The sequence below is a fragment of the Oncorhynchus keta genome, chromosome 21 (genome assembly GCF_023373465.1).
Source record: "Oncorhynchus keta strain PuntledgeMale-10-30-2019 chromosome 21, Oket_V2, whole genome shotgun sequence".
Classification (NCBI taxonomy): Eukaryota; Metazoa; Chordata; class Actinopteri; order Salmoniformes; family Salmonidae; genus Oncorhynchus; species Oncorhynchus keta.
In genome coordinates this window covers 326,708-352,500 of record NC_068441.1, presented here as the reverse complement: position 1 = coordinate 352,500, position 25,793 = coordinate 326,708, and the positions used below count along the sequence as shown (strand labels likewise).

General features: G+C 42.8%; 1 protein-coding gene across 2 annotated transcripts in view; it reads left to right on the top strand.

The window, feature by feature from the left end:
* Positions 1 to 25,793, top strand: part of LOC118399904 (kinesin heavy chain-like) — a 146,363-nt gene that overhangs the window by 73,381 nt on the left and 47,189 nt on the right. For both annotated transcript variants that reach the window (XM_052473186.1, XM_052473185.1), the window contains exons 3-10: positions 803 to 876; positions 1,961 to 2,065; positions 7,067 to 7,115; positions 8,904 to 8,959; positions 13,184 to 13,271; positions 13,660 to 13,784; positions 15,355 to 15,459; positions 15,654 to 15,802. In XM_052473186.1, the coding sequence (XP_052329146.1) occupies positions 803 to 876; positions 1,961 to 2,065; positions 7,067 to 7,115; positions 8,904 to 8,959; positions 13,184 to 13,271; positions 13,660 to 13,784; positions 15,355 to 15,459; positions 15,654 to 15,802 (751 nt within the window). The remainder of the gene's footprint in view (positions 1 to 802; positions 877 to 1,960; positions 2,066 to 7,066; positions 7,116 to 8,903; positions 8,960 to 13,183; positions 13,272 to 13,659; positions 13,785 to 15,354; positions 15,460 to 15,653; positions 15,803 to 25,793) is intronic.

Below are 25,793 nucleotides of genomic sequence, written 5' to 3'. Positions count from 1 at the left end.
AGAGATGCCATAGAGCTGGTCTAACTCAGTGTGTCTGCAGTACAGAGATAATTGGATCTCTCTCCCTCTTTCTCTCTCTCTCTCTCTGTCTCCCCCCCCAGCTGCACTGGCCTAATTGTCTCTCTGGCTCTGGCCTCTTATCGTCCTTCTCCTCCTCTCCTCTTAGAGACAGATTCCATGTGTCTTGAATTACTTGTTTATGTCACGGTTCGGTTGGGCTCGCTCCAGCACCAGCATGACTAGAATAGCTGACAAAGAAAGAGAGAGAGAGAGAGAGAGAGAGACAGATGTAGAGAGACAGAGAGAGAGAGGGAAAGCAACAGAAATAAGGAAAGATAAAAGGAGTGTGAAATGAAATGGTATAGGATGAAAGAAGTTATGGTTCCCTCTGGCTCCTAGCCTGGTCGTTGGTATGTATGTTTGACTTTCTGCCCACTGACTGACAAAATAGAGGTTGTGCTGCTTGTTAGTGCTTGCTGTATCGTGCTCTCTGTAGGTATGGGTGTGTGGTCGTGCGTGTGCGTGTGTGTGTGAGCACGTATGTGTGTGTGTTGTTCTGTAGGTGGGCAATCTTTGTTGGTGCAGTGTCTTGTTGCTATGGGCTGAATGAGGAGGCTGTTGTCTTATGTCTAGCATCCTCTCCCTACTCCTGTCTCCTTATTCTGCCTCTGTTCTCCTGCATTCTGCCTCCTGTCTCCTATCTCCTATATCTAACATCTATTGTCCATTGTCCTGTATCTTTCCTACTTTATAGATGTGCTGTTCTTTTGAACGTACTGTATTCCCTGTCTCCTGTCTCTAGATGTACTCGGGGGATACAATGGCACCATCTTCGCCTATGGACAGACCTCCTCTGGAAAAACACACACCATGGAGGTAAGTTTTTGTAGACCACATCACCACAGAGATTAGACTTGGCCTGTATCCTAAATGGCACCCTATCCCCTATAAAGTGCACTACTTTTGTCCAGTTTGGGACATAGACTGGAGTGTTCTTTATGTAGAGTGATATAAACCAGTGATTCTCAGCTGCAGTCCTCGGGTAGTACCCTGCCAGTTGCACGATTTTGTTCCAGCCCAGCAAAGCACACCTTATCGAACTGTTAGGTTCTAATTACCAGAGTAAGAACTCGACGGACACTATGAAAGCTCAAACCAAGTTTTTTTTCATCCCAAGGGGTCGAACAGCTGAACCGACAAAGACATGGTTCCACCGGTGGTGGTATATATACCAAATACATTGGGTGGAGTCTCCTCCTTCTCGCTAAGCATTGTATCTTCGTTTCTAGGCAGGAAACTAAGTGATAGGGCAATAAACTGTTCCTTCTCCCTTAACGTGACCTGACCTCAACCTCCTTCATCATTAATCTATGGCTCTCTCCCCTCATCAATGCCTGCCACATGTGATTGTTTTCCCTAGTACATTCCAAGCTTAATTGCACCCACCATATACCTTCCTCCTACAGATAACCAATAACTTCTGGGGTCGACCCTCTAAACCATAGCACTCAATATTTCAACAGGATACCTGATAATTAACCCTATTCCAAGTTTTAGGAGTCAGAACCTAGAATCCATCAGAACTAATCAATGGATTGATGATTAGTTGAGTGGTTAAAAAAAACTAACTGGCATAAATCATTGTACACTTCAGTAGTTGAAGTCCCCTTGCTTTAAATGATTTACCATCTTGTCTCCTCTCCTCTAAATATCATCGGACTCTCCTCCAAGTTAAGTCCCTGTCCCCTGTTCATCCTTCTTTTCCGCTTCTCTCTCTCTCCCCCTCTTCCTTTCACAATGTTTTCCTCCCCCTCTCCTCTCTAACTCCCCCTACTCTTTTTTACTCTCCTTTAACCTCTGCCAAGTGACCTCCCCCAAGTGTTTTTCTCTTATCCATTCTTCCTCTCGTCTTCTCTGACGTCTCATCTTCTTTTCCCACATCCCTTCTGTCTTCTTTCAGGGCAAGCTGCATGACCCTCACGGGATGGGAATCATCCCTAGAATTGCAGAGGACATCTTCAGTCACATATTTGCAATGGATGAAAACCTTGAGTTCCACATCAAGGTCTGTACTCTGCTGACAACACTGTCTGTCTGCACCAATAGTCCCATAGTCTGGCCAGGTGGTAGTGCAGCCGACTCCGGACCACACATTGCCCCTCTGGGCCTCACTTTGCCTCAAACCGCTCTGACACTTTTAATTTTGTCTTGCCGTCTGTTTTATCTCAACATCTATCTAGTTGATGATGTCTCTAAAAACACTGTCTGGTGTCCTAAATCTGAATGTCCTTTAGCCAATTCTTCTGCCTATTTGTATCACACCATAGGATACAGATTACTGGACCAGATTACTGCACCATCTCACCAGTACTGAGAACAGTATGTCTGTATTCCCCCATGACCCTCTGGTCTGTAGTGACAACATTTTCTGCACCAGTTGCTCGGTGGTGTACCCGATCTCTATGTCAGTGTCGGTCAGTGCTGTTTAAGACGAGGGAGGACTTTTTTGACCTTTCTTCTATTACAGCATATTGGATAACTGTCATTCATATTCCATTCACCCAGTTCAATGTAACATGGATATATTTGGACTAATACATCATACTCTAATTTTACCTATACTCATCATGAGGTTGCTACACAAATTTGAGGTGACAGACATCATTAGTCCAAAAGTTGCAAACGACAGTTTCTATTGGACAATTCAGGTATGTTTATCCCCGTTTCGTTTGCTTCCGTTTAAGAAACGTTTTCAACAGAATTGGTGGAGTGAATCACTTGCAAACACTGTTCACTTTCCTAGCAGCCCATTGTATTCCTTCTCGCATCTACGCGCTCTCCTCCTCTTACCTTTTCCCTCCGCTTGTGGACTTAAACGCACAACACATCAGCTGTATGTGACCAGGTGAAAAAACATTTCCAAGCCGAACCACACAGTCTACATCGTTGTCACCACATTAGCTAAAGTAATGTTATAGTCAACCTCGCTAATAGAACTAACGCGTTGGTAAATCTGCTACAATCATGCAGTACAGTGTACAGTCAGTAAGCAATTTAGCAGTTACACCGGCGGGACCCGGTGGCAATACATTAGTAAAACCAAAAGCTTACCTTGACTTGGATGAGTTCCAGGGTTTCATATTCATAGCCAGCTAGCTAACATAGCATCCCTCTGTTTGAGCCGGGCGTTTGAGTTGGTTAAACTAGCTATCTGCATTTGCTAGCTAAGTAAGTGAAAGTGAAAGTAAAATGACTACATTATAGCTCTCTCTCTCACTCTCTCTCACTCTTGCTTCTCCTTCATTGATAAATAGTTTTGAACAAATTAATTTCTTTAACCATTTTCTTTCTCTCTCTTTGAGACAACTACTGACAACATTTTATGCACTACAGTGCTTTCTAGCTGTAGATTATACTTTCAATACTAGATTAATTCTCTGATCCTGTGATTGGGTGGACAACATGTCAGTTCATGCTGCAAGAGCTCTGGTAAATTGGAGGACATCCTCCGGAAGTTGTTATAATTACTATGGAAGTGTATGGAAGGGGGGAGAACCATGCGCCTCCTAGGTTTTGTATTGAAGTCAATGTACCCAGAGGAAGACAGAAGCTAGTTGTCCCCTGGCTACACAATGGTGTTACCTTAGAGTGCTGCTGAGGCTACTGTAGACCTTCATTGCAAAACAAACAGTGTGTTTTAATAAATAATTTGGTGACGTGAATATATTTAGTATAGTTTTATCTAATAAGGATAGCTTTTTTAATGTTTCACTATTTTTATTTTTATGAAATTCACTGAGGAGGATGGTCCTTCCCTTCCTGCACTGAGGAGCCTCCACTGCTCTATGTGCTCTAGAAAACTCCTATGGTTATTATTAGGATGTGTCAGTCGTCTAGGTCATCCTTGCCATAAGAACCACCTCCTCCACAATCAAGATAGTGGCACTGGGGATAAGCACACCCCTTAAACATGACACTCATGACCACGATAGTCCGGGGATAGTCTGTACTGTACGATAGTCTGTACTAAACGACCACCCCAGCTCACCATACCTGAGAACTGTGTGATGTCTTCCATCATGAACCTCTGCTCTGTAGTAACAACATGTTCTGTACCAGTAGACATGGTGGTGTCCCACATCTCCACATTCTTAAAAAAAAAGGGTTCCCGAAAGGGTTCATGAGATAACCTTTTTTGTTTCCAGAAGGGTTCTACCTGGAACCAAAAGGGTTCTCTGATATGGAGAGCCGAAGAACCCTTTTAGGTTCTAAGTTGCACTTTTTTTCTATGAGTTTATGTGCTCCAGACAACTCCTATGGTTATCATTGCCATGCTCCAATTGTAAGGGTTTTCCTGTGGTGAAGGAGAAGCGGACCAAAATGCAGCGTGGTGGTTATTCATGTTCTTTAATAAAGGAACTAGACATGAAATAACTAACAAAACAATAAATGTGCGAAAACCTAAACAGTCCTATCTGGTGCAAACACAGAGACAGGAACAATCACCCACAAACACACAGTGAAACCCAGGCTACCTAAGTATGATTCTCAATCAGAGACAACTAATGACACCTGCCTCTGATTGAGAAACATACTAGGCCGAAACATAGAAATACCCAAAACCTAGAAAAACAAACAGACTGCCCACCCAACTAACGCCCTGACCATACTAAATAAATACAAAACAAAGGAAATAAAGGTCAGAACGTGACAGTACCCCCAAAGGTGCGGACTCCGGCCGCAAAACCTTGACCTATAGGGGAGGGTCTGGCGCCTCCGGGCTGACTGGCGGCACCGGCGCCTCCGGGCTGACTGGCGGCACTTGCGCCTCCGGGCTGAGGAGCGGGAGCTCTGGCAGTGCCGGACAGGCGGGAACACCTGTGTTGATGGGACGGAGACACAGCCTGGTGCGGGGTGCCGGCACTGGTGGTACCAGGCTGGGGACACACACCTCAGGGCGAATGCCTTGCATACTACGCCAAATCAACTGCTCTCTCTCTTCACACTCCCCCAATTCTATTCCCATCCATTCACTCTCCTCCATTCTGTCCAATAACTCCTCGACCCTCTCAGACTCAGCCCTCAGCTTCGCCGACAGCTCTGATAACATCCATGGCTCCTTACGGTAAACAGGGGGAGTTGGCTCAGGTCTGGCTCCTGACTCTGCCACACTCTCCCTGTGCCACCCCCCAAGAAATTTTTGAGGGTGCCTCTCGGGCTTCCAGCCGCTCTGCCGTGCTAGCTCCTCATAATGCCGCCTCTCTGCCTTCGCTGCCTCCAGCTCGGCTTTGGGGCGGCAATATTCCCCTGGCTCTGCCCAGGGTCCTTTCCCGTCAAGGATCTCCTCCCAAGTCCATTTCTCCAAATAGTGCAGCCTCTCCCACTGCTGCTGCTGCTGCTGCCTCTGTTGCTTCTCCTGCTGCTGCCTTTGCTGCTGCTGCTGTTGCTCCTGCTGCACCTGTCGCTTCTCCTGCTGCTGCTGTTGCTGCTGCCTCTGTTTACCACGCCGCTTGGTCCTTGGTTGGTGGGTGATTATGTAAGGGTTTTCCTGTGGTGAAGGAGAAGCGGACCAAAATGCAGTGTGGTGGTTATTCATGTTCTTTAATAAAGGAACTAAACATGAAATAACTAACAAAACAATAAATGTGCGAAAACCTAAACAGTCCTATCTGGTGCAAACACAGAGACAGGAACAATCACCCACAAACACACAGTGAAACCCAGGCTACCTAAGTATGATTCTCAATCAGAGACAACTAATGACACCACCATACTAGGCCGAAACATAGAAATACCCAAAACCTAGAAAAACAAACATAGACTGCCCACCCAACTCACACCCTGACCATACTAAATAAATACAAAACAAAGGAAATAAAGGTCAGAACGTGACACCAATAGTTCAGAGGCGTTAGCTAAAGCACATCTGGGACCCGACCACACTCGAGGACCAGTGGAGGCTTCTGAGGAATGGAGTCAATGGAATGGTATCAACCACATGGAAACCACGTTTGATACCATTCCATTTACTACATTCCAGGCATTATTATGAGCTGTCCTCCCCTCAGCAGCCTCCACTATATGGCACCATCTAACTCACCATAATTGATAGTGTGATGCCTCAATCCACAGTGGCCCTCTGGAATTACTGTAGACACTGTGAATGTGAATGTGTCTCTACTATGTCTCTACGCTCTTCTGGCTATTTTGTCGAGCAATAAACATAGATCTGCACCAGACTACTGCACCAGCTTACCATAACTGAGAACTACTGTGTATTGTCTGAATCAACCATAGCTATAGCCCACTGTAATCACTGAAGTTGCTGTGTTTGGGCCAGTATTGCGGCTATTCTGGATATTACTGTCCTGCCATAGCATACATATCACTGTACCAGGCTACTACACCAGCTCACCATACATGAGAGTGTGATGTCAGAATCCACCATGACCCTCTGTAATCACTGTACATGTGAATGTGTCCGCACCAGTAGTCTGGTAAAGATGAGCTTCAGACAACTATTCTGGCTATAATTGTACTGCCATAGCATGCAGATCACTGGACCAGGCTATTGCACCATCTCACCATAATTGAAAACTGTGTGTCTGAATCCATCATAGCTATAGCGCTCTGTAATCACTGGAGTTACTGTTGATGAATACGCATGGTGCACAATGTGCAATAAAACATCCCAAACATCTACTTAAAGCATAAACATCTGGACTAAACCAGTCTACTGCATCACCTCACCATGAACTGTGTATGATGTCTGTGTGCATAGCCACTGGAATTATGGAATGCATAGACACAGGATATTAATAAATCATTAGTATCTTGTCATATTTGTACATTTGCCTAAATAAAAACTATCTTATAATATCTCACAACTAATACCTGGCATACTCGGCACGCAGAAACAAATCTCTCCGCTCACAAGAGACTAGACCTATCAGAATGCCTGTGAGCCAAGAAGACCACTTTAACATATTTGACATTTTAGTATAATCAGTCCGCTGTCCTCTCGATGATTCATTTCTCCCAATATGCTCTCTCCTCTCTTCCCCAGGTGTCCTATTTTGAAATATACATGGACAAAATCAGAGATCTTCTGGATGGTAAGTGTATTCACAGCACTAAAATCATACACACACACACACACACACACACACACACACACACACACACACACACACACACACACACACACACACACACACACACACACACACACACACACACACACACACACACACACACACACACACACACACACACACACACACACACACACTGTAGTTTTCAATGTGACTTGTCATTTCCACTTCAATTTAGTATTTTGTTTGTATGTGCAACAGTAAAATGATACCTTTAGGATAGTATATGTGAGGTTCTAGAGGGGCTGTGGCTAGACTCCCTGTAAGTATATGGTAGATGTCTATCTTCGTAAAATCACACCAGCCAGAGGCAATTAATGTATTCTCAAAGACGTACCTGGTTATATAAAGGCAATAAATAAAATACTAAATGGAACCCTATTGGCTATATAGTGTACTATAAAGGGAATAGGGTGACATTGGGATGCAGACAATATGACAGCAGCCTAAGGCAGTGATGAGATGAGTTCCCATCTACATTCTGGAGAGAGAGAGGGGGGCGCAGAGGAAGGGGGAAAGAGAGCAAGAGAACAGTGGATCACTAAGGAAGGACAGGAGGTAATAAGGGAGAAAGCAGACAAACAACACTGATGGAAAGAGAAAACAACACACACACCTCTGAGAGTATCCACAGCCTTGGCATAAATCTGATCTGATTGGATATGATCTCTCACACAAACCTGAAACATAATATACCTGTACATACATGGCCCTAGTCTGTTTTACCGCTTGTTTCCAGTTGAAATTAAATTGGAAGTCAGGGCCCGAGGAGGGCTTGAGTCAGAGCACCAACAGATTTGTCAGGCTTAGAAACACTCCAGTCACACAAAAAGATTACACACACACACCTCTGAGAGTATACACAGCCTTGATGTAAATAGGTTCTGATTGAATATGATCTCCCATCAAAAACACAAAGTTGAAACATAAAGCAACTGTTGTGTCTGTGTTTCTAAAGTGTCTCTGAAATGCACTCCAAATGTGTTTTGATTTGATTTGACTGTTTTGGGCCTTTGGGCAAATATGAAAGTAAAGTCTCTGAACTTAGAGGGCTTTCACACCAAATTGATTTGGTGCGGTTTTTCTGAACTCTTGCGCATTTCCCCCACTTACTTCAGTTTGTTTGGACTGGTGTGAACACTATCAGCACCCGGGAGCTCACTCAACAACGCAACGTGGTTCGCTCAAAAAGGGGTGGTCTCGGTTGATTCCATTTGTACTGTGGTTCACCGTAGTATTATTGGTTGTTTGACTGCGAGCACACAGTACCATAACTTGATATCTCTGAGTAGCATTACATTTATGAGGGCATCCGTTGCAGATTAGGGAACACGGGCTATACCGGGCATGTAGGCTACTGAATATAGTCTAATCAAGTTGCAGTTAGCGGCTTTGCATGTTGTTGGAAGACCAAAGTAATATGACGTTTGGGAGACACAAGCTTCTCATGCTTATGCTTCTCATAGATGGATTTAACGTGAGAGTTGTTCTCCAATAAACAAATTACTTCCATGAATTCATCGTTTTGTTTTGACCTATTCATTCGTTTGACATTTGGCAATGTGAAATCCACCAGACTAAAAGAAGAAGAAAAAATACAATGTAACAAATAATCAAACTCTGAATGGAACTATAGCTCAGAACTATGTGTGAAAATGCTGTAAGTAACAGGCGTTCCTGTCCAGTTCTGGTGATTGTACTTGTAGGGTAATAATGACATCTCTCTTCTTCTGCACCCATCTCTCTCAGTGACTAAAACCAATCTGGCAGTGCATGAGGACAAGAACAGGGTTCCATATGTGAAGGTGAGTCAGACTGCTGATGGGATGTTAACTAACTGGCCATCTGTAAATTGTGGGTCTCATCTGTGATGGGCTCTACATTAAGTGTCATCGTCATAATGATAACATTATTACGTCAGGAAACAATTCCAACTAATTCAAATGTTCAAATGTCTAGTTTAATTGTCAAATGCACAAGTACAGTTAAATGCCTTTCTTGCCAGCTCTTTCCCAACAATGCAATAATCAATATTCGTAGTACAATAAAGTAAGTAGTGTAATGGCGTTCGTCTGTTGAAATAGAGTCGGACCAAAATGCGGCGTGGTGGTTACTCATGTTCTTTAATGAAAATAGAACGATACATAAAATAACTAAATATGCAAAACAACAAACGAAACGCGAAAACCTATACAGCCTATCTTGTGACAACAAACACAGAGACAGGAACAATCACCCACCAAACACACAGTGAAACCTAGGCTACCTAAATATGGTTCCCAATCAGAGACAACGAGAATCACCTGACTCTGATTGAGAACCGCCTCAGGCAGCCAACCTATGCTAGACACCCCTACTCAGCCGCAATACAAAAACACAACAAAAATAAACCCATTTCACACCCTGGCCTGACCAAATAAATAACAAAAACACAAAATACTAAGACCAAGGCGTGACAAGTAGAGCAAAAACACACGAGAAATATAAATAAGAAGAACACGAGAAAGTAAGTAATCTAATACTGTACAGTGCCAATACCATATTTATAATGTGCAGGGATACTGGAGTGGTAGGGGTAGTTATGTATAGGGGTAAGGTGACTAGGCATCAGGAAATATGATAAACGGAGTAGCAGCAGAGTATACAAAGATTGTGTGTGTGTGTGTGTGTTGGAGTGTCACTGTGAATGTGTGTGTGAGAGTGTGTAGAGTCCTGTGAGTGTGCATAGTCAGTGTAAAAAAAGGGTCAATGCAGATAGTCCGTGTAGCCAATTTGTTTGTCATTTAGCATGTACTGCGCTGTCCGCACTACCACCTGCGGTGCAGTTGTCATACCGAGCAGTGATGCAGCCAGTCAAGATGCTCTCAATGGTGCAACAGTATAATGGTGCAGCAGTACAACCAAATCTTTTCAACCTCCAGAAGGGGAGGAGCCGCTGTTGCGCCTTCTTCACGACTGTATGTCTGTGTGTTTGGACCATTTTACATTCTTAGTGATTTGGACATTGAGGAACTTGACACTCCACTACACCCCCATTGCCAGTAGTCCACAATAAGGCTCATTGGTTTTACTGACATTGCGGGGGAGGTTGAGGGGGTTGACCTCTTCCCGTTAGGCTTTCTCCTCGTTGCCGGTGATCAGGCCTACCACCGTTGTGTCGTCAGCAAACTTGATGATGGTGTTGGAGTCGTGCATGGCCACGCAGTCATGGGTGAACATGGAGTATAGGAGGGGACTAAGCACACACCCCTGTGGGTCCTCTGTGTTGATGGTCAGCATGGCGGAGGTGATATCGTCTAACCCTCAATACCTGGGGTCGGCCCGTCAGGAATTCCAAGATCCAGTTGCAGACAGAGGTGTTCAGTCCCGGTGTCCCAAGCTTGGTGACGAGCTTGGAGGGGACAATGGTGTTGAATGCTGAGCTGTAGTTAATGAACAGCATTCTCACAGCACACAGTGCATTCGGAAAGTATTCAGACCACTTGACTTTTTCCACGTTTTGTTACGTTCCAGTCTTATTCTAAAATAGATAGATTATTTTTAAAGTCCTTCATCAATCTACATGCAATACCCCATAATGACAAAGCAAAAACAGTTTTTTAGAAATGTTTGTACATTTATTTGTAAAAATAAAGTATTCAGAGCATTTACTCAGTACTTTGTTGAAGCACCTTTGGCAGCGATTACAGCCTTATGTCTTCTTGAGTATGATGGTACAAGCTTGGCACACCTGTACTTGGGGAGTTTCTTCACATTCTTCTCTGCAGATCCTCTCAAGCTCTGTCAGGTTGGATGGGAAGCTTCACTGCACAGCTATTTCCAGGTCTCTCCAGAGATGTTTGATCGGGTTCAAGTCCGGTCTCTGGCTGGGCCACTCAAGGACATTTAGAGACTTATCCCGAAGTCAATCCTGTGTTGTTTTGGCTGTGTGCTTAGGGTTGTTGTCTTGTTGGAAGGTGAACATTCACTCCAGTCCAGAGGTCTTGAGAGCTCTGGAGCAGGTTTTCATCAAGGATTTCTCTGTACTTTGCTCTGTTCATCTTTCCCTTGATCCTGACTAGTCTCCCAGTCCCTGCCACTGAAAAACATCCCCAGAACAAGATGCTGCCACCACCATGCATCACCGTAGGGATGGTGCCAGGTTTCCACCAGATGTGACGCTTGGCATTCAGGTCGAAGAGTTCAATCTTGGTTTCATCAGACCAGAGAATCTTGTTTCTCATGGTCAGAGAGTCCTTCAGGTGCATTTTGGCAAACTCGAAGCGGGCTGTCATGTGCCTTTTACTGAGGGGCTTCCATCTGGCCACTACCATAAAGGCCTGGTTGGTGGAGTGCTGCAGAGACGGTTGTCCTTCTGGAAGGTTCTCCCATCTCCACAGAGGAACCTGTCATGTGCCTTTCCAAACCATGTCCAATCAATTGAATATACCACAGGTGGACTCCAATTAAGTTGTAGAAACATCTCAAGGATGATCAATGGAAACAGGATGCATCTGAGCTCAATTTCGAGTCTTATAGCAAAGGGTCTGAGTACTTATGTACAGTTTAAGTCGGACGTTTACACCTTAACCAAAAACCTTTTAAACTCTGTTTTTCACAATTCCTACATTTAATCCTAGTTAAAAGTGGTTAACGGTTGGGATGGGGTTCTTTGGCTTGCAAGCCTCCCCTTTTCCTCCAAACATAACGATGGTCATTATGGCCAAACAATTCTATTTTTGTTTCATCAGACCAGAGGAAATTTCTCCAAAAAGTACAATCTTTGTCCCCATGTGCAGTTACAAAACGTAGTCTGGCTTTTTTATGGCGGTTTTGGAGCAGTGGCTTCTTCCTTGCTGAGCGGCCAGGTTATGTCGATATATGACTCGCTTTACTGTGGATATAGATACTTTTGTACCTGTTTCCTCCAGCATCTTCACAAGGTCCTTTGCTGTTGTTCTGGGATTGATTTGCACTTTTCGCAATCAGTACGTTCATCTCTAGGAGACAGAACGCATCTCCTTCCTGAACGGTATAACGGCTGCATGGTCCCATGGTGTTTATACTTGCGTACTATTGTTTGTACAGATGAACGTGGTACCTTCAGGCTTTTGGAAATTGCTCCCAAGGATGAAACAGACTTGTGGAGGTCTACATTTTTCTCTGAGGTCTTGTCTGATTTCTTTTGATTTTCCCATTATGTCAATTATAGAGGCACTGAGTTTGAAGTTAGGCTTTGAAATACATCCACAGGTACACCTCCAATTGACTCAAATTATGTCAATTAGCCTATCAGAAGCTTCTAAAGCCATGACATAATATTATGGATTTTTCCCATGTTGTTTAAAGGCACATTCAACTTAGTGTATGTAAACTTCTGACCTATTGGAATTTTGATACAGTGAATTATAAGTGAAATAATCTGTTTGTAAACAGTTTTTGGAAAAATGACTTGTGTCATGTACAAAGTAGATGTCCTAACTGACCTGCCAAAACTATAGTTTGTTAACAAGAAATTTGGGGAGTGGTTGAAACGCGAGTTTTAATGACTCCAACCTAAGTGTATGGAAACTTCCGACTTCAACTGTAAATAAGATAGTTATTTTTGTAATTTCATAAATATGCTAGCATCTCTAAAAATCTGTTTTCAGTTTGTCATTATGGGGTATTGTGTATAGATTGATGAGGAAAACATTTATTTAATCCATTTTAGAATAAGGATGTAACTTAACAAAATGTGGAACAAGGGAAGGGGTCTGTATACTTTCCGAATGCACTGTTGGTATTCCTCTTATCTAGGTGGGTGAGGGCAGTCTGGAGTGCAATTAAGATTGCGTCGTCTATGGATCTGTTGGGGAGGCATGCAAATTGGTGGAGTCTAGGGTGTCTGGGATGGTGGCATTGATGTGACCTAACTACCATTTCAATGCATATGTTAGTGCTACAGGGTGTTAGTCATTATAGCAGGTAGCCTATTATAGCAGGTCATTCCTGTTCTTGTGAACAGGAATGAATTCGAACAATTCTAACGTTTATTTGTGGAATCTCAGGGCTGCACTGAGCGCTTTGTCTCCAGCCCAGAGGAGGTGATGGATGTTATTGATGAAGGAAAAGCCAACCGCCATGTTGCTGTCACCAGTAAGTCCCAATGACACTCTGACACTGACACTTTAAAAATGATCTGAAGAGTCTGTATGTGGCAGGTTTTTTGACATAGTGTTTGCTACATCCCTGCCATGTTGCTGTCACCAGTAAGTCCCGCCACCACTCTGGCAGTCTGCCACTTAGTACAATTTATAGTGTGAAGTGTAAAGTCACATCTGTAGAATCTTATATAGTGTCTGGGGTGTTTATCACAGTGTTTTGCTATATATTTTTACATCTCTATCTTTATATTTATATATATTTATATTTTTATATATATTTTTTCTCTATCTTTATATATTTTTATATATACTGTGTCCTCCACTCTCACACAAACACCTCTCCTCACATCACATCACCTCTCCTTTCCTCCCCTCTCCAGATATGAATGAGCACAGCTCCAGGAGTCACAGTATCTTCCTGATCAACATCAAGCAGGAGCACGTGGAGACAGAACAAAAACTGTGTGGGAAGCTCTACCTGGTGGACCTGGCTGGGAGTGAGAAGGTGAGGAGGTTAAAGCCTACTGTAGTTAATGGTAACAAAGCATCTTTATTGTATCCCAATACACTTAGTATGCGTCTAGACATTTAGGGCCACAGAATAACCTATTTGAATAAAGAATTTCCATTTTTAGTTCAGGACTGGGCATAATCTTTGTCGTAGAAACTGGCCTTTAGTGATTGAATTATATACCTGGCTGATAAGGTAAGGTGAGGAGGTGAGGTGAAGACCTAGTCTAGTTACCTAGGGTAACTAATGAACCATCTTTATTGCATCCCAAGAGACGTGTTCTCTCTCTCTTTCATCTGGCTGTTCTGTTATCCTTTCCTTCCATCCATCTCAGTCACAGATCAGTACAACTGGTCTGCCATGTTAAAATGGGTTTCTTTCTACTCTGTATTGGCCACAGTTAGCAACTTAATTTATACCTATGTGCATTGGGACCAGTGTTCTTGCTGCTGACTACAGCAGAAAAAAGTAGATTCTGCACACAGCACTTAATATAGTCCCAAGTGTGTTTATTAGCGTTGTATCGGCACTCAGCTCTCAGGTCTCCAGTAATAGGTCATTGGTGAACTAGCAAGGGCCTGAGGACGAGCGGAAGCAAAATCGCCCCATAACATCAAAGATCCACCACCATATTTTACCGTAGGTGCATGTATCATGTACTTTTCGGCATATGCTTGTTTTTCAATGCCAAACCCACCACTGGTGTGTGTGGCCAAAGAGCTCTATTTTTTCAGGTCATCTGACCATAGCACCGGTTCCAATCCAGGTGCCAATGCCATCTATAAAACTCCAGACGGTGTTATGTTAAAATATTGTGAACCATCTTTGAAGTTATAGGGCTATTTTGCATCCACTGTTCATGTGGCCCTTGTTAAGGTCAACGGCATCATGAACTTTACCAAGTACCAGGATATTTTAACCAAAAACCTGGTTTCCTCTGCCAGGAGGCTGACACTTGGCCGCAAGCGGATCTTCCAGCAAGACAAGAACCCCAAGCACTAATCAAAATTCATAAGGAAAAACCAAAAGGTCTCAATTTTGCCATGACCATCTTCGTCTCTGGACAAACCTGTGGTTTGAATTGAAGAGGGCTGTCCATAACAGCAGACGAAGGATATCAATGATCTGGAAAGATTCTGTATGGAGGAATGGTCTAAGATCCCTCTCACGTGTTCTCCAATCTCATAAATCATTTTTTTTAAAGGCTCAGTGTCGTTACCCTCGCAAGGGGAGCGTGCTAGAATATTGGAAACAGGGGTGCCAATCATTTTTACTCCTATATTTTCTAGATTTGTTTTGTTCTTAGTTGTTGAGCGAAATATCTTTCTCTGAGCAATTGTATTAGTAAACATTTTTATAATTTCTCCCAAAAAATGTTGCATACAATTTAGTAACTTAGTATTTATTTTGTCTTTTTGCCCATCTTTATCAAGGTTGCCAATAATTATGGACCTGACTGTACAGTATATATTGATCGATCTTTATTACACACAGTACAACATGTGTGTGACGTTTCTGTGCATAATCTTTTGTACTGTATGTTTTTTGTAATGTGCTTCCACAGGTCAGTAAGACAGGAGCAGAGGGAGCTGTGCTGGATGAAGCTAAGAACATCAACAAGTCTCTATCTTCTCTAGGAAACGTCATCTCTGCTCTGGCCGAGGGAACCGTAAGTCTAGTCCTATTACATCCATGATTCTTCATCTTGGTGTTGTGAAATCAAATGTAAATGAATGGATTTTCTAATTAATAAAAAATACAAGATATAAAAAAAATAAAAGGAAACTGGAATGTGGACTCAATGATGTAGAAAGTGACCGGTTCAGCGTTTCATGTATATTCTACTCTACCCCCTCCCTGTAGAAGACCCATGTGCCATACCGTGACAGTAAGATGACCCGTATCCTGCAGGACTCTCTAGGGGGGAACTGCAGGACCACCATGTTCATCTGCTGCTCTCCATCCAGCTACAACGACCAGGAGACCAAGTCCACACTCATGTTTGGACAACGGTAAAACACACACACGGATGCATGCACGGACACACACATGCACATTCCTTGGTCGTTGCTGTAAAGCATGAAACAAAATGGCAGACGGAAGGGAGAGTGGTGCGGCAGGTGCCGCTTCTCCTACGAATGCTGTTATTTTATCTAAAACATCAGGTGTTCGTCGATCCCAGCTAAGTAACTCATGCAAAGATTTAAAGCACCATTATGTGTTTTATCTCCAGTACTTTGCCATGATTGTCAGTTATGTAGCTGCTCTACTGATAATCTCAGTGCATCCTTGCTGGCATGACACAATCAGTCTACTACAGGAGAATATCAACACCAAACACATTGGTTTACCGTTCCACGGGAGCGGACAGTACACAGCATACCATAATGTTCTGAATAATGGCCAAGTCTACCTCGCTCCTTATTCTACTGAACCGCTTTTGGCGTAACAAACACAAATCCAACATTTATCGGAAACTGTTAAACTACCTGTTCACTACCCTCCTGCTCTCTGGGGATGTGCAACTCAATCCTGGGCCTAACATGACCGAGCCAGCGATACTCACAGGAGTGGAAAGCAGTGGGCGGCCTCGTCCACTGATCGTCGCCGTGGTTTCTCTCGACTCACCCGGCTCCAGGATGGAATTTGACTCTTCAAACATACCCAAGTCGCTATATGCAATCCCTGACTCTGTTTCTGGTACGCAAGCTGTCTTAATTAGTTCCCCACATCCAGTGCAAGCGGGAGGGATTGTTAATTGCGCTACCAAACTGCCCTTAATCAAAACTAAACAAAACGGCCTAAACCCAGCCGTCAGAAAACACAGAAAATGTGACTTTTTTTATGTGTAAATCACTCTCGAGTCATCTGGGGCCCACGAGCTAAGCCCAAGGGACTACTAGGGGGGCACTTGAACATTCGTAATGTCATTCCAGAAAGTGATCAAATTCAACATCTTCTCACAGACTCCAACCTTGACTTTGTTGGGGTTCGTTTCCTTGTTCCTTGTGAAATTGGTGAAATTAGCCTTATGACAATATCTTTAATTAAATCATTCAAAACCTTTATTAATGCTATTGCAGACAGAAGTTGACAATCAGGAACATAGCACACATGTTTCTGAGTAAGTTCTGCAAAATAGAAAAGGTCTTAAGTTGCTTTTATTGAACCCGAAGTCCAGCCTTAGTGATGTCACTACCTTTTACTCATGAGACCAAAACCATATCGTCACATCTATATGAACAAGGCTTTTCGTGTTATCTAAAAGCTTAGCAGTAATTGTCCAAGTTGATTCATAGTGGAATGTCTGACTAGTCTTATCTCCTACACTCCCCTGCAGAGTTCTGTCTCAGTCACACATTTCTCAGAGGGGTCTCTTTTATAAGAGGCAGAGAGAGAGAACTAAGAGAACAACTGTGGAACAATATTAACATCTCATAATGTATATATATTGTTAATCTGTAGTCTAGGACCCTATAAATGTAAGGAGGGAGTGGTCTTATAACCATCCCCTTCTTTTAATACAACATAAGCATAATCAATACATCAATCATTTGGTACAGCCCCAATCATGACCCCTAGGTGAACTCCTGACAACTTCCTCTGCCTCTCAGAGACATGGCTCCATAAAAACTCTCCATATGCGGCTTTGATTGTGCCTGGCTACAATGTTTTCAGGAGAGACAGGATTGAAGGAAGAGGGGGGGGTGTGATGATTTACATTAAAGAGCATATCCGATGTAAACAAATTGAGTGGTCATGTGATAATGAACGAGAATGTATCAACCTGAACGTTACACTGTCTCCCCAAATGTCTTTTACCCTTATTGGGAAAGGGGAAAGAGGTCCTCTTAATGGGAGATTTTAACATTAATTATGAAGACAATTCTTGTAGGAAAACTCTCAAATGGATCACTAATACCTTTGACCTTACACAGCTAGTTAAAGGGCCAGGGTGACTTGTTCCTCTAAAACACAGATTGATTTGGTGTTCAGTAATAAACCAGAGAGCGTGACTAAATCATTCAATATGGTTACTGGGCTGTCTGATCATAATCTGACACTAATAGCCAGAAAGCTGTCTAAGAGCAGGTTTAACCTCTCTACTGTTAGAAAGCCGGATCAACTAAGAATACCTAAGAGTGAATTCAATTATTTTGAAAACGCAATTAAGGAAAGGAACTGGAATGATCTCTTGTCCTATACAGATGTGGAAGCTGATAGTCAGGTTTTTCTATCCACAATCCAAACTACAATAAATGGTTTCCTAAAAAAAAATCTAATCCAAACCTGGCCAAAAGAGCACTGTTCCTTGGCTAAATGGGGAAATCTGGAAATTGATGAAAGAACGAGATTATGCTAAACAAAAAAAGCCCAAAATCCAAATTAGAGCATGACAGATGTAGGTTTAGAAATAAGGTGATGAAAGAAATCAGACAGGCCAAGGCAAACTTTTTTATTAACATAATTGGTGAAGCAAAGGGAAATTCTAAATTGATCTGTGAGAATCTAAAAAAGTTTACAGGGAAAGACCATAGTAACACTACAAAAAGACTAGAAATCATGGTGAATAACAATCTAACACAGGATGGAGTCGAAAATGCAATAGCCTTCAATTCCTACTTTATTGACTCTGTCAAGGTACTGACACAGAACCCCTCCACTGGTTTCTTAGGCTCAATGCTAGTAAATGATGCTCAACCTCAATCTTCATCATAAGGGAGGTTTCTCAGTCAAAGGTGAACAATGTGATTATAGCTCACTAAATAACTCTCATCACAAAATTGTCCAAGTTCAATTTTTCCCCCGATGCCTTGAGATGTATGAAATTATACCTTGAAGGCAGAACTTAGTGTGTCAAAGTGAGCAATGAGCTGTCGCCCACTCTTAGCTATGATGTGGGCGTGCCCCAATGGTCAATACTTGAGCCCCTCCTGTTCAGCCTGTACATTAATGATCTGCCTTCTGTCTGTACTGGGTCTGAAGTTCAAATGTATGCAGATGATACAGTGATATATGTGCATGCAAAGAGCAAACAACAAGCTGCACAAGAACTCACTACTGTAATGGTCCAGATTACAAAGTGGCTCAGTGACTCGTGTTTGCATGTCAATGTGAAAAAAACTGTCTGCATGTTCTTCACAAAGAGGGCAACAGATGCTACTGAGCCAGATGTCTATGTGTCAGAGGCGAAGCTCCAGGTGGTATCTGATTTTAAGTACCTTGGATTCCAACTTCTCTTTTAAAAAGCAGGTGAAAAAGGTAATTCAAATAACCAAATTGAACCTAGCTAATTTCCGATTTATACTAAATTGTTTGACTACAGAGGTAGCAAAACTGTACTTCAAATCTATGATACTCCCCCACTTAACATACTGCTTGACTAGTTGGGCCCAAGCTTGCTGTACAACATTAAAACCCATTCAGTCTGTCAACAAGCAGGCTCTCAGTGCTTGATAGGAACTTAAACAGTTTGTTAAACAGAAACCCCAAACATATGGCAGCAGTTCCACAAGGTCTGCCATGAGAGGTGACCTTAAGGAAAAGCACCTTTAGTAAATCCGCTTTCTCTGTGAGAGCTTCCCATGTCTGGAATACACTGCAATCAGACACCCATAACTTGCACCACCTATCACACTTTCACAAAAAAACATGAAGACATGGCTAAAGGCCAATCAGATTTGTGAACATAATCCCTAGCTGTGTATTGTCACTTTCCATGTTGTCTGTAGCTTGTGAGGTGTGGAAACACTTTGTTGCTTTTATGGATTTTGTTTGGTTGCTTTTTGTGCTCTGTTGCTCTGTCTGTATGCTACGTCTTGCTTGTCCTATGTTGCTCTGTCTGTATGCTATGTCTTACTTGTCCTATGTTGCTCTGCGTGTGCTCACTGATCCTTGATTGTCTGTATTGCAATTGTTTTTAATAACCTGCTCAGCGACTGAGGTTGAAAATTAGCCGGCTGGCTAAAACCGGCACTTTTACTGAAACATTGATTAATGTGCACTGTCCCTGTAAAAATAAAATAAACTCAAATAAACTCAAACACGAGAATCTCACTTCTGATAGGTACTTATAACAGTGGTAGGCCGTTCCTACTCTTGAAAGAACAAAAGTGGTACCTGCTGCGTTCCAACCCGGAGGCGGCGAACCTACCGATTCTACTTGTACAGTCGTGGCCAAAACTTTTGAGAATGACACACATATAACTTTTCACAAAGTCTGCTGCCTCAGTGTCTTTAGATATTTTTGTCAGATGTTACTATGGGCTCCTGAAGTATAATTACAAGCCTTTCATAAGTGTCAAAGGCCTTTATTGACAATTACATGCGGTTGATGCAAAGAGTCAATATTTGCAGTGTTGACCCTTCTTTTTCAAGACCTCTGCAATCCGCCCTTACTTGCTGTCAATGAACTTCTGGGCCACATCCTGACTGATGGCAGCCCATTCATGCATAATCAATGCTTGGAGTTTGTGTTTTTTTTTGTCCACCCGCCTCTTGAGGATTGACCACAAGTTCTCAATGGGATTAAGGTCTGGGGATATTCCTGGCCATGGACCCAAAATATCGATGTTTTGTTCCCTGTGTCACTTGGTTATCACTTTTGCCTTATGGCAAGGTGCTCCATCATGCTGGAAAAGGCATTGTTCGTCACCAAACTGTTCCTGGATGGTTGGGAGAAGTTGCTCTCAGAGGATGTGTTGGTACCATTCTTTATTCATGGCTGTGTTCTTCGGCAAAATTGTGAGGGAGCCCACTCCCTTGGCTGAGAAGCAACCCCACACATGAATGGTCTCAGGATGCTTTACTGTTGGCATGACACAGGACTGATGGTAGCGCTCACCTTGTCTTTTCCAGACAAGCTTTTTTCCGGTTGCCCCAAACAATCGGAAAGGGGATTCATCAGAGAAAATGACTTTACCCCAGTCCTCAGCAGTCCAATCCCTGTACATTTTGCAGAATATCAGTCTGTCCCTGATGTTTTTCCTGGAGAGAAGTGACTTCTTTGCTGCTCTTCTTGACCACAGGCCATCCACCAAAAGTCTTCGCCTCACTGTGTGTGCAGATGCACTCACACCTGCCTGCTGCCATTCCTGAGCAAGCTTTGTACTGGTGGTGCCCCGATCCCACAGGTGAATCAACTTTAGGAGACGGTCCTGGCGCTTGCTGGACTTTCTTGGGCACCCTGAAGCTTTCACAACAATTGAACCGCTCTCCTTGAAGTTCTTGACGATCCGATAAATGGTTGATTTAGGTGCAATCTTACTGGCAGCAATATCCTGACGGCACGTGTTTCCTTGCAGGTAACCAGAGGAAGAACAATGATTCCAAGCACCAACCACCTTTTGAAGCTTCCAGTCTGTTATTCGAACTCAATCAGCATGACAGCGTGATCTCCAGCCTTGTCCTCGTCAACACTCACACCTGTGTTAACGAGAGAATCACTGACATGATGTCAGCTGGTCTTTTTGTGGCAGGGCTGAAATGCAGTGGAAATGTTTTTGTGGGGATTCAGTTAATTTGCATGGCAAAGAGGGATTTGGCAATTAATTGCAATTCATTTGAGCACTCTTCATAACATTCTGGAGTATATGCAAATTGCCATCATACAAACTGAGGCAGCAGCCTTTGTGAAAATTAATATTTGTGTCATTATCAAAACTTTTGGCCACAACTGTAGAATCGCAACAGTCATCAGTGGCCAACAAGTTGACTTTGAGCCAATCAGAGAGCATGAACCCCCACGTGGGGGAGCTAACAAAAAGAATAAAGAATAGGGTATTTTCTCAGTTTATCCACGGATGGTAGCTAGCTAAGTGCACAGATGCAATGCACACAACACTAAATAATTCTTCCACACTAGCTAACCACTGTAGCTGGTATTAATATGATAATAAAATCACAATGGATTAGCTAGTTTCCAACAGCTGCCTGTGTTAGCTGCTGAGTTATTGCAGTGTCCTCAGCTAGCTAGCTACTGTAGCTAGTGAGGGCCGAGAATCTGGGGTGGCAGGTAGCCTAGTGGTTAGAGCGTTGTACTTGTAACCGAAAGGTTGCAAGATCGAATCCCTGAGCTGACAAGGTAAAAGTATGTTGTTGTGCCCCTGAACAAAGCAGTTAACTGTTCCTAGGCAATCATTGAAAATAAGAATTTGTTCTTAACTGACTTTCATAGTTAAATAAAGGTCAAATAAAGGGTGTCAGTGTCTTAACAGTGTGGTTTGCCAAGGCAGGATAATCTGAGTGCAGCCCAATCCAGAAATCTGGCAGTGGCTTCTGATTGAATTTTCACAGAACCGCTTGTTGCAATTTCGATGAGGTTCTCTTGTTCAGATATCGGTAAGTGGACTGGAGGCAGGGCATGAAAGGGATAACATATTGCGCACCCAACTCACTCAGGTGCTTCGCTATTTGACATTGTCTGTAAGCTTGAGTTCATTTGCGCACAAAAAAATCATACAACGATGAAAAGACCTGTGTGTTGTCCTTGTTAATGCAGACAGAGAAGAGTTCCAACTTCTTAATCATAGCCTCAATTTTGTCCCGCACATTGAGTACAGTTAGATTCAGATCATTCAGGCGAGAAAAAACATCACCCAGATAGGCCAGTCGTATGAGAAGCTAGTCATCATGCAAGCGGTCAGACAAGTGAAAATTATGGTCAGTAAAGAAAACTTTAAGCTCGTCTCTCAATTTAACCAGTGGACTTCTGTATGTTGTAAAAGTGTTACATGGTCACTGCCCATATCATTGCATAATGCAGAAAATACACGAGAGTTCAAGGGCCTGGTTTTAACAAAATACACCATTTTCACTGCAGTGTACAAAACATCTCACAAGCTGTCAGCCATTCCCTGGGCAGCAAGAGCCTCTTGGTGGATGCTGCAGTGTACCCAAGTGACGTCAGGAGCAACTGCTTGCACCACTCGTTACCACTCCACTATGTCTCCCTGTTATGGCTTTTGAGCCATCAGTACAGATACCAACATGAGCAGCAGCTACGTTTGGCTAAGTACGGACCGTTAGTGAAATTCCTGCGAGATAGTAATGGTTAATGTGATTGGATGTTAGTTATTTGACTAGGCTACCTGTTTTTGACCTTATGTTGTTATTTCGCTGAACACTAGATGGTTAAATTGTATTTTTGGCAGTGAAACGAGGCTACTCAGGTGAGGAAAAAAACGCACCTAGATGTATAGCCCGTTGGAAAATTGGACTGTTTGAAAATGTGAATCGCATTTTTATCTACCCCCGACGGCATTGTGCATACCGCAGTTTGGGAATACCTGATAGGAGATTGTGTGTGCTCTATTCATTCTATTTCTATCTTCCACATGTAGTTTCAGATACAGCCCTGCCATTAGTTGAAGGCAACCAATCCAATAGTTTCAGAAATTCGTCACTTCCTGAGATATGTATTCAGATATATTTTTAAAGTAAGTACTGAATAATGTGGTTTAAAAAACCTTGGCTAGCGCACACTGCGCCCAGCCCGCCACAGGAGTCGCTGGTGCGCGATGAGACAAGGACACCCCTACCGACCAAGCCCTCCCTAACCCGGGCGATGCTAGGCCAATTGTGCACCGCCCCACAGACCTCCCAGTCGCGACAGAGCCTGGGGACTCTGATGGCACAGCTAGTGCTGCAGTACAGCGCCCTTAACCACTGCGCCACCCAGGAGGCTAAAGACTGGGGGTTTTGCAGATGAAAGGAGTAGACGACGTTCACTCCAATAGCTTGACGTTGTTGTCCTTAAGCCATTTGCCACAATATATATAATAATAATAATATAATAATATATGCCATTTAGCTGACGCTTTTATCCAAAGCGACTTACAGTCATGTGTGCATACATTCTACGTATGGGTGGTCCCGGGAATCGAACCCACTACCCTGGCATTACAAGCGCCATGCTCTACCAACTGAGCTACAGAAGGACCACTTTGGAAGTATGCTTGGGGTCATTGTTCATTTGGAAGACCCATTTGTGACCAAGCTTTAACTGATGTCTTGAGATGTTGCTTCAATATATTCACATACTTTTCTTACCTCATGATGCCATCTATTTTGTGAAGTGCACCAGTCCCTCCTGCAGCAAAGCACACACGGAACATGATGCTTCCACCCCCGTGCTTCACGGTTGAATGGTGTTCCTCAGTTTGCAAGCCTCCCCCTTTTTCCTCCATACATAACAATGGTCATTATGGCCAAAGAGTTCTATTTTTGTTTTATCAGACCAGAGGACATTTCTCCAAAAAGTACGATCTTTGTCCCCATGTGCAGTTGTAAACCGTAGTCTGGCTTTTTATGGTGGTTTTGGAGCAGTGGCTTCTTCCTTGCTGAGGGTTCTTTCAGGTTATGTCGATATAGGATTCATTTTACTTTGGATATAGATACTTTTCTACCTGTTTCCTCCAGTATCTTCACAAGGTTGGGAAACCCTCTATTACAGATGAAATACATTATGGTGAACTTCACAGGGTGGTGAAAGTATATGGTGATAAGCTTGAAGTTTCACTACAATAAATATCAAGGATCTTATTCTGGTGACATGATGATCGATGCTTGGCTTGACAATTAAAGACAAACTCACTATTTTGTCCATAATAATCTCATCCTGTAGGCTATACCCACACTGTATCTGCCAGCTGTTGGCTAGAACACATGTGCCAAGACCAGAGTGGCACATTTGCTATAATTTAACGCACATTTTCTTTTGTGACTAAAATAATCAGTAGAGTTGAAAATACGATGGGAACCCATTTAACTTGTATTTTTAAAATGTTTATGTGCACTATGTCATCACGCACAGCCTTTTATCCACAACAAGTCACTTGGATGGAAACACATCTCTGGTGGGAAAATGCTTTTTATGCAGACTTTACAATATTCCAACGAAAATCATATTGCCAAAAGGATGAAAACCTAGCTTGTGAGGAACTATTATTATCATTCGCAATGGATGTTAGAAAAACAGACTGTCGGCTATGAGGTGAAGGAAAAATTACTGAGAGGCTCATCTTAATAGTGGTAGACGTGGTGAGTTAATACAATCAGAAATCAGACATCCCTTTCCTACATTTGGGTGCAGCAGGCCAGGTACTGCTATGAGTGCATTATCAGGATAGAGAAACGGACACATGCTCATTGCTCACATGGAGCACTCCAAAGAAGACAACTCAAATGGTTATGAAATGAATCAAAACCTTTTTCTCACAAGTGTGGCAGGTTGTGAACTATGCAAACAACGTTTCCACTCTGAGAATGAGAACAGTAAGCTAATGTAATTAATACATGCATTCACAGAAATGAATGTGACTGGGATCAACGGTACATTTACTAGGCCATATGTGCTTGTGGAATTGATCAAAAATAAACAATCAAAGGGCAAATATTCACACAATAAAACAATGAATGCACAACAATTGTCATGAAACAGCTGATTGCATACATTCTGAAGAGAGATGAGCCATATCTTAGCCACACACCCTTCTCCTTGTCTCATATTTACAATTATACTCAAGACACATTATCTTTACTCATAGATGCTTATTACTGACAGCCACAACTCAATAATCAACTTGGTATATTGTCACGGGCTACCGAAATTGCGAGCTTCCCAAATAGACATAGGCCTACCGACTTGATTTGAAACAATCCAGAAATGATCGTCTGTGGCTAAGTCATTCTCTCTGGTGAAGTATTTTGATCGATTTTATTTAGAGGAGTAACTATATAATTTTGGCAAAACATCAATATACAGTATATATAGAAAGGTATATGGACACTCCTTCAAACTAGTGGATTCGGCTATTTCAGCCATACCCGTTGCTGACAGGTGTATAAAATCGAGCACACAGCCATGCAATCTCCATAGACATACATTGGCAGTAGAATGGCCTTATTGAAGAGCTCAGTGACTTTCAATGTGGCACTGTCGTAGGATGCCACCTTTCCAACAAGTCAGTTCATCAAATTTCTGCCCAGCTAAATCTGCCCCGT